The 14,331-nt window shown below is 39.0% G+C and overlaps 1 protein-coding gene across 5 annotated transcripts in view; it reads left to right on the top strand.

The window, feature by feature from the left end:
- FSHR (follicle stimulating hormone receptor) overlaps positions 1 to 14,331 on the top strand; it is a 76,275-nt gene that overhangs the window by 45,629 nt on the left and 16,315 nt on the right. For all 5 annotated transcript variants that reach the window (XM_085218882.1, XM_085218881.1, XM_010706604.4 and 2 more), the window contains 4 exons: positions 4,795 to 4,869; positions 5,250 to 5,324; positions 11,645 to 11,716; positions 13,833 to 13,910. In XM_085218882.1, coding sequence (XP_085075008.1) covers positions 4,795 to 4,869; positions 5,250 to 5,324; positions 11,645 to 11,716; positions 13,833 to 13,910 — 300 coding nt within the window. The remainder of the gene's footprint in view (positions 1 to 4,794; positions 4,870 to 5,249; positions 5,325 to 11,644; positions 11,717 to 13,832; positions 13,911 to 14,331) is intronic.

Here is a 14,331-nt window from a genome sequence, read left to right as displayed (position 1 = left end):
CCCTTTGGAGAAGGCAGGAAGACACAGTATTGGTGAATCCTGATAACCTCCTTCAAAGACTCAGGTATATGCTATTTTGTTCCAAGTGTGAAATCAGTTTTAATACTCAGCTGGTGAAATGGGCATCCCACTTATTCAGGTCAGTACAGTGTGCGTATCTTCAGAGAAGTAAGGAGATGATGTGGAGAGTCAGTGTTTGAATCCATTTTTGAAATGCCAATAACTTCTAAGATATACTAGCCTGTAACTGCCTGGTGTTCAGTGAATCATGGTAGGGAGACAAGTTTTTCGTGCTCACAAGGAAAGTGGCGTGAGAAAGTATCAAGCATCTATTTTTAAAAGGTCAAAAGCCTCCAATATTTTTAAGAAAAATAGCTTTTCTTTTGTAACTTGTTTAAAACAATGGAGTAGCATTTTGCTATCGCTGTAGTGGGAAATTTTCCAAAGGATATTCCATACTAACTCATTTCTGATCAGACCAAAATAAATAAGAGCTCTTTAGTCTCTTCTGCATCAAGACTGGTATCCCAGTGCTGGGTGCTTAATTTTTTCGTTCAGACTTAGCAAAGGCAGTTTTCCCAGTGGGCTCACCCAATGGATCCTGGGTGGGATCCACTGTAGTAGTACAGAGTGCCCAGGGAGGCCATTGGCACTGAGATGTGGCACCTGATACCTTCAGTATCTCTGGTCATTGAAGGCATCAGTAGGGTGAATAAAGTTTTGAAGAATCAACAGCACATCAAAAAATGAACTCCCAAAAGCCAAAATGCACATCAGTGGTGTATCACAGAAAGTATAAGGTGAGCAGATCATGGGCATAGCCAGTGCACATACCTCCTTTGGATCAGAACTTAATGAAAACTGCAAACAACACTGCAAAAGAGGGCAATGTGGCTGGAGAGAGGGGAAATTCCCCTTTTCTGTCTGCCATGTCTGTGTGTGAACAAACAAGCGCTCAGAAGACCTTGATCCATAGACCACTAGTCTGTCAACAGGGAGGTGAAATGCAGAAATCCATAAATCCTCCTGCAACTGCAAGCATCGTACAGCCAAGCTCATCAGTCAGGCACCCATTACCCTGTCACTGACTGCTCTGCTACTGATATTATAAGGTCATTGTGCTCGAGAGCAGATGTCACCACGCACTGTGTAAGGGACTCCTGCCGTCATCTGCCTCTAAGCTGCCGTGAGTGCACTTCTTCTTACAGCAGTTTTCCATGTCTTGATCTATGTTAAACCTCTTCCTCTCTAGAATCACAGAGTCACAGAACAGCCCAGGTTGGAACGAACCTCAGAAGACCATCAAGTCAAATCTTTTATGGGAAAAAGGAGCCCAGATGAGATTAACCAGTACCCTATTCAACTGCATCTTGAAAACCTCCACTTCTCCATGTGGCTCCTTATGAAAGCTCCCTATAGCCACCATTTTAGTACTGCAATACTCTGATGAGGTTTCCCCAAAGCCTTCTCTTCTGCAGGGTGAAAAGACCCAACTCCGTCAGTCTTTTCTCAGAGGGCAGCTTCTCCAGTCCTATGATCACCCTTGTGGCCCTCTCCAGTCTTTCTGCATCATTTTTGAACTGTGGGAGCCCAGACTAGATACAGTGCTCTTGATGTGATCTAACAAGTACTGAAACTAAGTTTGAGCAGATGCTTGAGCGTTGTGCTGTACTGAGGTCTCAGTGTGTGCTTTGGGGGTTGGGGAGTGCTTGGTTTTATTTTTATAAGGAAATTGCTTCTGATTATCTTACATAGCATCTATTCAAAGGCTTGCGTGTATTAGAAATTATGCTCAAATTGCTGTCTAGATTTGGTGTGATAGCTAGCACTAGAGCTAATAGTATAATTCATTACAGACAAACAATGTAATAACAGTCCCATCTTCTCTCGTGATGACATATAATAAGATATGCATTATGAACAATCCTCTATGGATGTGTATTTATACCATAAGACAAATCTCGTGCACAAATACTGGCCAGCAGTCCCCTATTTCTGTTTGTAGTTCACACTACAAACAGGCATTATTTGCTCTCCTCTAGAGAGGATCTGACTCTGCTGAGTTGGTTATTTGGTGTTCTTTGGGTTTTTGATGAGCAGGGTATGCTTTTATCACTCTTTACCAAGAAATAAATTGTTCTCAGAAATCATGCAGCCAAACACAGAGCAGTGCTGCTCCTTGCTTGCAGAGTGTGACTGTTCTCCTAAACTGAGTCATTCTTTATTTCTCCTTCTTACCTGAATGACAGCTTGCAACAGGTACATGGAGACCAGAAGGCCAAGAATAGCAATAGCCTTCTGTTAGAAAGCAGCACTTCCATGCTGGGAAAAGGCTCAGAGGCCCAGTCAGAGGATTGTAACCACAATGACTGCAGCAGTGGGTTGCCTGAGATGGAACACAGCAAAATCATTCTCAATGGGTATATTTCATTTCCTTGTTTAAAAAAAAAATTACTCTGTGCACATGAAGAGAGATATTTGTATGGAAATTAAGTCATTTCCCTAATTATCTACTTCAATCAGTTCTAAATCTCCCATTTTTTCTAACCAAAACAAAGCACAGAGCCCATCTCAAACTCCTAGAAAGCCAAAACACCATCCTGACACAGAGATGTTCCATTCTAAGCACTTGAAATACGCCTTGAAGAAGGGTGGTGTTATCCAAGTTGTTCCAGTGTAAGCTAGCAGATTAGATCATAAAAAATCATTACCCCTGACAGCCCTATCTTTCATGGGAGATCACTACTGTACTCTGGTTTCTAAATAAATTTTTGTTTGCCTATATAAGGCCAACAAATTTGCAGCATTTAGTCCTGAGCTGTTTTGTGGTGTGAAATCTCTTCTGACTAAATGGAATTTTTGGTACTAAATATTTGGTGTTTTTTTTTTCCCCTATGATTCTTTTTCCTAGAAAACTTATTTTCAGACTGTGGGAAATGACAAATATAAAGCTGGTGGTCCAAAAAAGAGCAGAAGCAAAACCAAATCTTAGAAAGTTGATACCTTTCGTGTCATTAAATCTTACAAACTGTTGTATAGCAAGTGAATTGTACTGTCAAATAAATACAGCATAGTGAGTAGCGGCTTCTATTCTATACCTTATAATAGTTATTTTGAAAGAAAGTAGGAGAAGAGCAAAAAGTAAATGCAAATTTTTTGGTGTATGTTAATGAGTTAATTGGCTGTGTTGCAGCACACCAAAGGCAACTCCAGATCCCTCCTCAGCAGTAAGGACCTTGGGAACCTGGGCTCTTATCCTAGTTCTCCTAAGGATTCGCTGCAAGACACCAGAACAAGTCACTGCTCGTTTAGTTCCAGTTTCCACTGCTTCCCTTTGTCTGCTTCAGTGGGAAGCTTTCCAGCACAGAATCCCTTGCAATGGCTGTGTAATTTACATAGAGTAGGGGAAACCAGTGCAAGAATTTCATTATTGCTCATAGATAAAGAAGGATATTCCAGAGCAGAGATCAGGACTTCTTCTCTAAAAGCCTTGAGATGCAGAGGGGGAACTACTTGTTAAAATAAAAAATGCCAAGCCACTAACTCGTTTTTCTAAAGCAGAAAAGGTCAGATGAACAGCTTATTATTTTTTCTGCAAGGCTGTTGTCTTTAATCAGCAGGTGATTTTCAGCAGGTACAGTTCAGTTGTTACTCAAGAGAAAGTGGAATACTTTTTATATTACTTGCAGTAATCTTTGTGATTACTTTTTAAATATCGACTCTGTACCCAGATGATTATAATATAATCCATTATTTTACCTCAGGCCTGTTTGAATCTATTTGCAGCTATCATAATTTCTAAAGAACAAGATACCTAAGAGCAAGGGATAACTACTTTACAATCTGTTTATCCAAGATTTCATTCCAAAGATGTCTGCAGCTATATTAGCAGAAAAATCCAATAGAGCATTGCAGTATCATCAAGTTACACTGGCAGTCCAGTATTTTCTTCCTACAGCTGATTTCAGGCTGGGAAATAGCATTTTTGCACCATTTTGAAAAATGACCATGGTGAATCTTTTGGCGTAATAATTTTTATTCCAACTTCAACAATCGCTGCCAGCATAAGAGATGTAATCAGAATAGGTTGCACGGCAACAAATCCCTCTGACTTACCAGAGGAATTCTTGAACTCTGAATCATACTAAATAAAGCCTGTGCTATGTGTTTGCCACCCCACAGATTAAAGAAGAAAAGATATATGCCTCTGGACTAACAGGAAATGCATCTGGTGTGTTGATAACATCAAGCTGGCCATTTTTTCCCCACAAAATCTGTGTCTACAAGAGGATATTCATTGCACATAGAAGAGATCAAATAGGGGGTTCCCCAGGGTATGGAAGAGATTCCATTTGGATCTGTCCGTTCTTGGCTTAATTTTAATCTCTGGAGTTTTCATCAGGACAGTACAGAAGCATATCCTACAGCTTGAGGGTGTGTCCTATTTCTTGAGAACTTTTTAGACTTGTTCTGTTTTCTAGATAACTTTCATCTCCTGCAAGTTAAAATCTTGCATTAAATTTCAATTGGTAATTAGTGATGTCAGAAATGCAGTAGGCAGTGGTGGCTTGGCCTCAGGAGGTATACTGTTCTGAACTGCCTTAGTTTGCCTTTGGTGGCAGTTTGTAGGTATTTCTGAGGTATGTTTTCTTATCTGTTGTCCACCTTATTTTTAAAACGGATCTGTACTTTAGGAACCAGTTTCTTCTGGATTTTTTCGCTTTTCCATTGTCTGCCTCACCTTTTTACTGAAAGCATGGCTTGAAATATCTTGACTTTTCAATTATTTTTCAGAGAGATCTCACAGAACGATGCCTTGGAGATCATAGAAGCAAATGTGTTTTCCAGCCTTCCCAAACTACATGAAATGTAAGTAATAAGCAATCTAAATTCAAAGGAGACTATTATAGGTAAGTTTCAAAGACTTAGCAGTTTGGTTCAGGCAAGTTGTGAAGAATTCGTAGTGATATAGAAACACTGGAAATCTCACTTTGTCTTTCCCATCATCTTAGCCAACTCTCTCATTCTTTCCCTTATCAGCTTATATCTTGTCCTCAAACCACCACCAGTATCAAGAGGCAGTGGGGTTTGCTATTCTGTGGTTGCTGCTTTGAAAAAAAAAAAGAAAATCTCAATGTACAGTACCACTACATCCCTGGGCAACTACACATATTCTAGCATGCAACCACAGACATTTTAAGATCTATACGTTCATATATTTCCTCTGATGTTTCATTTTCCCATTGCAGAAGAATTGAGAAAGCCAACAACCTCGTGAAGATTGATCAAGATGCCTTCCAGCACCTTCCAAGCCTCAGATATTTGTAAGTCTTTTTGGTCTTTGAAAGCACTATAATAATTTTAAATTATATGTATGAGTTTTTATCCAAGCTATGCTAAGCGCTTTTCTAAGACAGGATAATGCTCACTCTTCTCTCACTAGTTGCCTATTGATGATCTACATTTTCATACTCAAGCCTGTATATTGTCTTCAGAAAAGCTGAAGGTACTGTTCTCTATGGGGAATCCATGGAGATTCTACAGTAATCTCCAAACACAAAATCTTTGGGCTTTTCTAAGCAACATGTTGAAACTAAGTGATGAGAAAAGGATTGATACCTTTATTTTATCAGTATAAAAGCAGATCTTGATTGAAATTCCTCCCGAGAGCTTTAGGACAAAATTTCATCTGTCTTTGTCACGACTCTACTTTCTGTTAAACTTTGTGCACGTGATCTTACGCATTCAAACTTTTTTCTTCAGCAATGATAGTGCTGTAGCAGTGGTTTTCATTAACATTGGTTGTGAGAAGATTAAAACCTTAGAATGCAAATTGAACGGTGCAAGCTGTACATTTATTTTATTAGCCACCTTCATCAAGAATGCAATTTGCACAACTGTGGTTGCCATATCAGATCCCATGGGGTTGCCATCATGATTCAGTGATAACTGAATCCATCCTTAAAATAAACTCCATCTCAAAAATATTTTCACAGCTTTTAGTATATTGTCCTAACATGACTAATGGTAGATCCTCTGCTCCCTCCTTTCAACATTTGTCACTACATACTCCTCTACGCATTGACCCAAATGCAGTCCAATGAAATCTGTTCAGCCGTAATTTTTTTTTAATGAGCTTAACTCCCAAAGTGCTCTTTGCTGAAAAATGGCATATATTCCAAGCAGGATATTTTCTTGATTTTTCTAATGTCCATCCTGCTGAATATATATAACCAACCTTCTTTTCCTTGCTTATATAATAAGCTTCACTGATCACAATTTATTAATTTGAGTACGTAAGTGCTTTGTTTTCAGATTATCTGCTTCTTAAAGATGGATGAAATCAGATCAGTGATCCAATAAACATGAGTGATTCTAGACTCCCAAAATCACTTGTGTCTGACAGATTCTGGGCTCGGAAACGCTAAGAGGTGTTGGTTTGAATTTGAACTTTAAGATTCCAGATTTAATATTCGGACTTCAACATATACTGTTTATTTAATGATATACAAGTTGCTAGAGTTTAAACCATCTATAAATCTGAACGTGCGATAAGATCTGCACTGTTGTCTCTCTACACAGTATTTTGACCAGTATCTGCTTCACCAAATTCATGAGGCACTTTGACAAACTTTTATTTTTGTATGCGTGTGACTACAACACAGATTCTCTCTTAGTAGTAGGGAAATAAAACTTTAAGTTTACTCTGTCACAAGAAGAAACCTTGCACCTTTTTCCTTTGGTTTCAAGCAAAAGTTTTCAATGTCGATGTGAATGATTCTAACTCCACAGCTCATTGAAATTACAATCACTAGTGTGAATTTTCTCCAGCTGAGGATCTAGTTTGCCACTCAGGATTTATAGCACAGTTTCAAGTTCCTTATCCCAATGATATTCCTTCAAATTTCGTATTTTGCAATAGGTTGTCATAAAGTTTAGACATATGGGATTTTTTATCCTCATCAGAGATGAAATGTTGTTCATTGCTTTTGATTAGTGTAAAATAGCACTATAAGCAGTGAGAAACATGCTCCCTCCTTTCAACATTTGTCTCCATACTCCTCTATGCATTGATTCAAATGCTTAGAGATTTTTTTTTGTATAAAAATTCAGCTGCAGTAGCTCTCCTATGACCTCTAGAAGCAACAGATTAAAAAGATAGAGGATTGCTTGTATAGCTAGCCATTGCCCTCACCTACTCTTTGGCCAGTTTCACTCAGCTTTCCAGGCTTTTCCAGAAACACATTGATTTGGTGACTAGAAAATTTCTTCTAATTTTATTGACATCCTCTTCATTCAAGTTTGTTTTAATTCCAAATCTTTCCCCCAATCTAAGTTGATAAAGTCCATCTTTGATGTTTACTTGATTAACAGATTTATGTTGTATCCCATTTGCATCCTTATTTTAAAAGGTTTTAATTTTATTAAAATTATTACTTTATTTTAAAAAGACTCTTTCTAGACTGTAAATAGCACGAAAGATGCAGATATGATCCCTAGAGTATGAACTGCTGAATGTGCCTTTCATGCTAACAGTAAGATTGGAAGTAGCTCCATTTTGGATACAAATTAGTGTCGCATCATTGGCTCTGGTGAAGATACATCGATTAACATCACAGGGATTTGGTCAAAACAGTTTTATTGAAAGAGATTTTCAGCAGTATCTGAGCTGTGTTCCCCACCAGAAAAGGGCAGATGAGGCTGAATTTGTAGGGTAGGAACTTGCTGGACTTGCAATTCACTCTCAGATGCGCTGGCACAGGAGGACAATTTCTGGACATACAGGAACTCCTATCCTGTGCTGCATTATCCACACCAGCCATGCAGATGGGTCTCAACAGAGCTATGCCACCTGTTTGTTATTCTAAGGAACAGCAGCCTGGAGGTGCCTACAGTTAGACCTGTGAGTGATTGAGCACTGGAAGTCATTTCTGAAGAAGTGACTCCTACCTTCCTTTGCCTGCCCTGAGATACGGGGAATGTTCCCTTTTCAGCTAATCCTGCCCGCATTACTGGAGCAGAACATGAAGTCCCTGTAGGAGTCTTCCAGTGAGCTGGGTGTGATGCTGAGTTATGTTGTACTCACATCACTCTCTATGTACAGTCACTAAAGCAGGGATCTCAGGTCTGTGCCTTCTGCTGAGCTTGTTGTTGTTGTTCCTTCTGAAGTTTCCAGCCTCAGTGGCAGCATATGAGATGTGTAGTTCCATTCCTCATGACAGTGCGACAACTATGATGGAACTGTTAAAATGCAGTTCAGAAAATACTGCAGAAAAAAACAAGTATTTACTAGCAGTTTTTGGGGAAGGAAAAAAAAAAAAAAAAGAAAAAAAAAAAGAAGCAGATACAAATTAATCAGTGTTAATGCCTGAGGTGGAGGCCAGACGTCATAGCCCATGAGTTTTAATGACCTTTGCTGTTGTTGCTTGCAAGGCTCTCTCTGTGCTGCTTCAAAAATGCTAGCATAGCCACTAGATCTTACTTACGAGCAGGGAAGAAGCTCTGGCTAACGTTGTCAGTCCTCTCATCAGCTTTACAGTCTCATTACAGCGACTGGGTGCTGACCATTAATACGCTTTTATCTGTGCCTACCTGAGCACAAATACATTCTCTACTCGTCCTGCTCCCTCTGCCTCTTACATCATCATTACTAGTAAAGCAAAAATGCTATGGAGAGAAAAATGCTTTAAGACAATGTTGAGATCTCCTAAGCCTTCTAGAAAAATGCAACCTAAACAAAAAAGTTGAGGTTAGTCGTTTAGAAGCTGTGAAGAGGGTTCTTAATTGGTCTTCTTGGATACAAGCCAAAGAGACAGTCTGCTTCAAAATGGTAACTTGCTGACCTTTTCATCAGTACAAAATTATTTGTCTGGCTCTCGCTAGGGAGAGCTGTGGCATTGTCTCTTTAATAATGCAGTGATGACTTTTCAAACCTATTTTCTTGCCAAAATTAGTGTCATACGTAATTTATGTCTTTTTTGGTTCTTTTTTACAGTGAATATATCAATGTCCTGCATTAAGAGATCTCATCTTTAAACAGAAAGATTTAAATGTAACCTTTTTTTCAGATGAATTTTTAGGGCATTCAGCTCCATTGCTGGTGAGAAGCAAAATGTAGGCCACGAGAACCTATTTGCTCTGCAACATTTGTTGTAGTGTAGGCTTGTAGCTGCTTCTACCTGCTGCCCTGTTTGTTGGAGGTCTTGACACACAGATGTCTGGCATGCTTCTTAAATCCATTTGTTTGATGCAGCCAGAGATGCCTAGCAGAGATGTCCATGTGGTCTGAAGTCATCCACAGAACCTTTGCTTGGAGGTGGATTTTCAATAAAAAGAAGTGATGATCCACTCACTCCTTTTGCATGAGAGTCTACTGGTTAAAGACCTCCCCTACCTTCCAGCACTGTGTGCTGTGGATTATAGACTTGTCTTCACGGATTATAGACTCTAGCCTGCAAGACCCATTCCCATGAGTCAAAGGGCTCTCGGTCTGTAGTCAGCCCATGTGCAGCACAAAGCCACTAGCATGATTAAGGGGCACATAAATAATGCTCCCTGAGTGATGCAGTATTTCATTGCTTACCTTGTGTTGGCAATTTAGCAAACGTCCGCAGTAAGTCAATGAGCTGAACTAAGTGCCAGCTTTTGTCAGAATATCTCCTACCAACTTGGTTTAAAAAGAGCAGGGAAGTTGCTGTATCTGGAAATGAAGCGGCCAGAATCTTCCAGGAATTCACTTCTGAAAGACTTTTTGTTCTCTGGTGATCACAGTGCAATGTTTTTTTTACGTGCTGACTCCAGTAAGCCTTCTCAGAGAGACAATTAATGCTTTGGAAAGCAGCCATCAGCGATTTGAAACACATGTTCTTACCGAGCTGTTTAGATATAGCAAAGGGGAACTCAGTTTAAGCTGATATTAAAGAGGACATTTGTTTAAAGCGAAGCTACTAAGGATGTGTACGTTGTATGATAAAGATATTGACAAAACTGTGCTGCAGTGAAGTTATTCAGTAAATTGGATTATCTACATTCTAACGAGATTATCCATTCCAAGGCCTCTGGAGATTTGCTGGTGGAATAAAAAGAGAAGAGAGATCTAGGCCACAGACTAGCATGTTTTTTCAGTTCTTTTTCTGCAATTAATTAAAAGAACATCCTCTCCTGCTCCTAACCACTGTTCTGTGCCTCTGTGCACTCAGTACCTCGTACCTGTAGATTTATCTCAGAACAGAATCATCTATTATTCTGTGATTTGTCAGAACACTTTGCTCTTCATCCCATACTGCTCATTGGACACCAGTATAAACCAAACCTTGAGTACCTTGGGATATTACTGGGAAGATAGGACTGTGGCATCACCTAACGTGTTTATTCACATATAAGGCAAAAGCCCTGCTAACCAGTATAGCATTTTGTGATGTTTGGAATAAATTGCCACTGGGAGCATTGCCTGAACAGAACATGTTTAAGTACCATCATCCTTCATTACAGGAACAAAAGGATCAAGATTTTCTCAGGAAAGTAAAATAGATATGAAAGCTTTTCATGTCTTCTCCTCAGTCCTGCAACAGCCACGCACTATTTGGCAGCTGTTTTTGTCTTCATTTTCCTATTAAAGCAAAGGCATGCCATAATTTGTATTTAACAAGTAGCTCTTGAAAAGAATTGCGTGAATTTCAGTATATGACTCATTTAAAATGAAAGGCAGCTTCCAGACAAAGCCCAGTACTTGTTCAGCATTTAGAGAGTGTTCTTTACAATACTGTAAGTGGGGATTTGCAGGCTCTCCCATTGGTTCGAACTTTTTTGGCTAACTCCTTTCACAAGTGCAGAAGTACTTTACGTAATTACGGCCTTGTAAAATCCACCTGTTTCATTAATCACGCTTTCTATTTAACCGTATGTAATAGTTTTCCAAAGGCATTTTTTAGAGCTTTCTTGGTCAAAAGTGACAGCTGTGATTTTTAAGCTAATGCAGTGTCAGACCACTCTGACTCCCGGGATAAAACAGTCACTGACATTTCAGCAACGTTTCCAAATTGGCTTCATGAATATTCACTACACTTCTTTATATATTTTTTTCCTACATATAATGTAGTGTATTTTGTTACGATGTAGATAACCAGTTGGCTTTTCAGTGTGAACCTCTGAGGATATCCAGATACCACCTCAGAGAGCTCAGATGAGTGCTTATGCAAGTGAATGAGTATTTTATGGACCTTTTTGGTCCTTCCGGATTTGGTTGTCATATTTGTCTGTTTCATTTCAGTTCATAAAACCTGAAAGTTTGAAGCTCTTCTGAAATAATCTAGATTAATAATAAACATAAAATGAATGCTGTTACTTTTTTCCCAGTCCCAGGAGGTGATTTTCATCACCATTCAACACCATCAATTCGGCTCCCCTAACATATAATTATCCCAAATATGGTTTCTCCCTTGACTTGTGTGGGGGAGAACTCAGCTTGTGCTTCTCACAGAAACCTTTTTACATTAGAAGGCCAAGTTTCCTTTGGACAAACACCATGTATGTGGCTGACGTCAGTTTTTTGCAGCTTCCATATTAAGTTCAATGTGCTTTTTATTTTATTAGTTATAGCTTCATTCCTGGAACAGAACTAATCACCTTAATTTCTCCTCCTTAGGTTAATATCAAACACAGGTCTTAGGTTTTTACCTGCTGTCCATAAGGTGCAATCCTTCCAGAAGGTTTTGCTGTAAGTTTTAATAATTTTATAAGTTCCGTATGAATGTCTTGCTGTTCTAACAAAATCTTTCGAGATCAATTTGCCTTGTGCTTACTTATTAGCTTTGTGGTAGTATTTTTGGTTGCAGTTTTGTAGCTATTGATGATAATGTAGCCTAAAGGGTCTCTATTCTCTGGAACTCCTTTCTACAAAGCGTTGTAGCTTGCACTCTGACAACTACTCTTCCATTAACGATGCTATGAGTGCACAGGTACATGTCCCAGGGGACTGATAACAGCCTTTTAGTTTTGATTCACCAGCTGAAATTCAAACCAGGCTGGTGGAAATGGGAATTTGTTGCCACCTGGTGACAGTTCTCTGGTCTGCATGGAAAGAGTTGCTGAACTTTGTGCTGTTTTCTGTGGATGGCAAAGAAAACAAAAGCCACTGGAAAATATCTCGCTCAGTTAATTCACTGATTGTGAAAATGCCCAGGGAATGTAATATATTCTTCTGTGGAAAAAGTTCAGTGCCAATAGGAGGAAAGATGTGTAAAATTTTGTGGGAAAGCTTGTTTGTTTTTTTTTGTTTCCCAGGAAAATTGCATCTTTTTTTGGGGGGGGGAAAAAAAAAAAAAAAGCATGTTAAGAAAAAAGTGTCTTTTTTTCATGGAAAAGATCTTGACCAATATTTTTTTCAATCGATTGCAAGTATAATTGTATCAAAATCAAAAGGAAAACTAAAAATAGGAATTAAGCAACTATTTCTTTTCTTCTTTTTGATGAGGAATATTAATGGCATGCAGAAAAAAATGTGAATTTTCAAATCTCTGATTATAAGATTTTAATCTGTAGGAACATTAATCCTGCCATTATCTTGCAAATATTGTATACACGCGTAATATACAAAATACCTTTCTGTTATATGCTTGACAGGTAGTTTTGAGAACTGCACTTCAGGACTCCATGAAGTCATCAAGCAAATGCAATGGCTGTAGAGCCACCGAATCTTCCCCCTGCTTACCTAGCATTAACTAGACATGAGTTGCTGTGTCCCACTGAGCAAGAGATTTTTTTTAGATGAAATTCCTCACTTTTTGTAAGGCCTTGACACAAAATAGACCTTGGTTCAAACCCTGGCTATGCTGAAGCTCAATGAGAAAATTCTTGCTGACTTCAGTTGTTCTGGTGTTTAAATCCCAAAGATAGAACCTGATGGGTTATTGAGGTTTGTGAGGACCTGGTTGTTTCCCTTTTGCAGTGGGAAACTCACTTCTATGGATGCCACACTCCCTCCCTATTCCTCCCTCTTCTGATCTCAGTGTGAAGAAGGGTGGACATGTCAGTTAATACAGTGCTGTGGCCGTATTTAACTCTCGGTATGAGATAATTTTGGAACCTCATTTAACTTCAAGCTTTGCAGATAATTCATTTTGTTCCATGCTTCCCAGCAGAAACAGCATGAAAACAACCATATCCCCAGACTAAATTATGACTAATGCTGTTTAACTTCTTTGAGGTCTATTTTGAGCAAGCAACAGAATGTATATCTGCCGTTCTTTTTGTGTAGCAGTCAAAACTGCTGAAAGATTGAAATGCATGCTTGTCACTTCAACAAACTGAACTGACAGGGGTCCTGCATTGCAAGTTCTGAAGCACAGACCAAGCTTATAAGCAACCTCACTGACATTAGCAGGGGATTATTTTCATGGGTTTTCAGGTTCCTTGCTGAATCAGACCACAAAGGCTAATGGTCCTTCCATTTTCTGGCTGGGAGGCTGAAAGGAGGTGTTACCTCCCAGCCACAACTTGTATTTAATGGATAACAGATTTTCTGGATGGTCAGTTGGGTTATAAGACCCAAGCTTGTGTGCATTTCAATGGCTTAAACCAGTCTGGGAGGTGGGCATGTAGGGGGTGCAGAACAAGGTAGGTGCTCCTACCTTTTTTTTTTAACCAGGAAGGTTTGCTCTCTGCAGATGGTAAAATGTTCAAATGTCTTAAAAGCTTATGTTGTCAACCTTTGCATAAAAGAGTTCCTCAGACTGAATATAACAAAAAGCAGCATGTTTGAAATATTATAACGTATTGAAAGGCTCACAGAAGTGCAAAAAAAGGCGTTGTTTCCATTGTATTTTATTTTCCAGAGATGCTCAAGACAATATCCATATACGTACAATTGAAAGGAATACATTCATGGGCCTGAGTTCTGAAAGTGTGATTCTGTGAGTAAGACGTGGCAAGTTCATTGCTCTCACCTGCTCATTCCTTCTCCAGAACTGAGTTGAGGATTCTGTGGGATGTGCTCTGTACTACAGGCTTCCAAATTCAGTTGGAAGTTTTAGATTTTACCCCTTCTCCTGCAATCTCTGCATTCTGTTTTGCTGCCATAAAAAATTAATGTATCTGTGTTGTGTTTTTGTTGTTTTTGTTGTTGCTGTATTCAATCTTTGCTCCTTATTTTAGAACCTCTGGGTAGAGTAAATTTTGTAATTACTAGTGCCAAGGTTAAATGTATTCCACCTACAGCAACAGTTCATGTGATACAAATTGTATTCAGAGGGATGGTGTGACTCATAAATATTTACAGTCAGACACATCATTCAAAGGCATTAGTAACCCTGGCAAAATAGATGTAGATGTTTT

This window comes from Meleagris gallopavo, chromosome 2 (assembly GCF_905368555.1).
Source record: "Meleagris gallopavo chromosome 2, MGAL_WU_HG_1.1, whole genome shotgun sequence".
NCBI lineage: Eukaryota > Metazoa > Chordata > Aves > Galliformes > Phasianidae > Meleagris > Meleagris gallopavo.
This window is presented reverse-complemented; position numbering and strand designations above follow the sequence as displayed.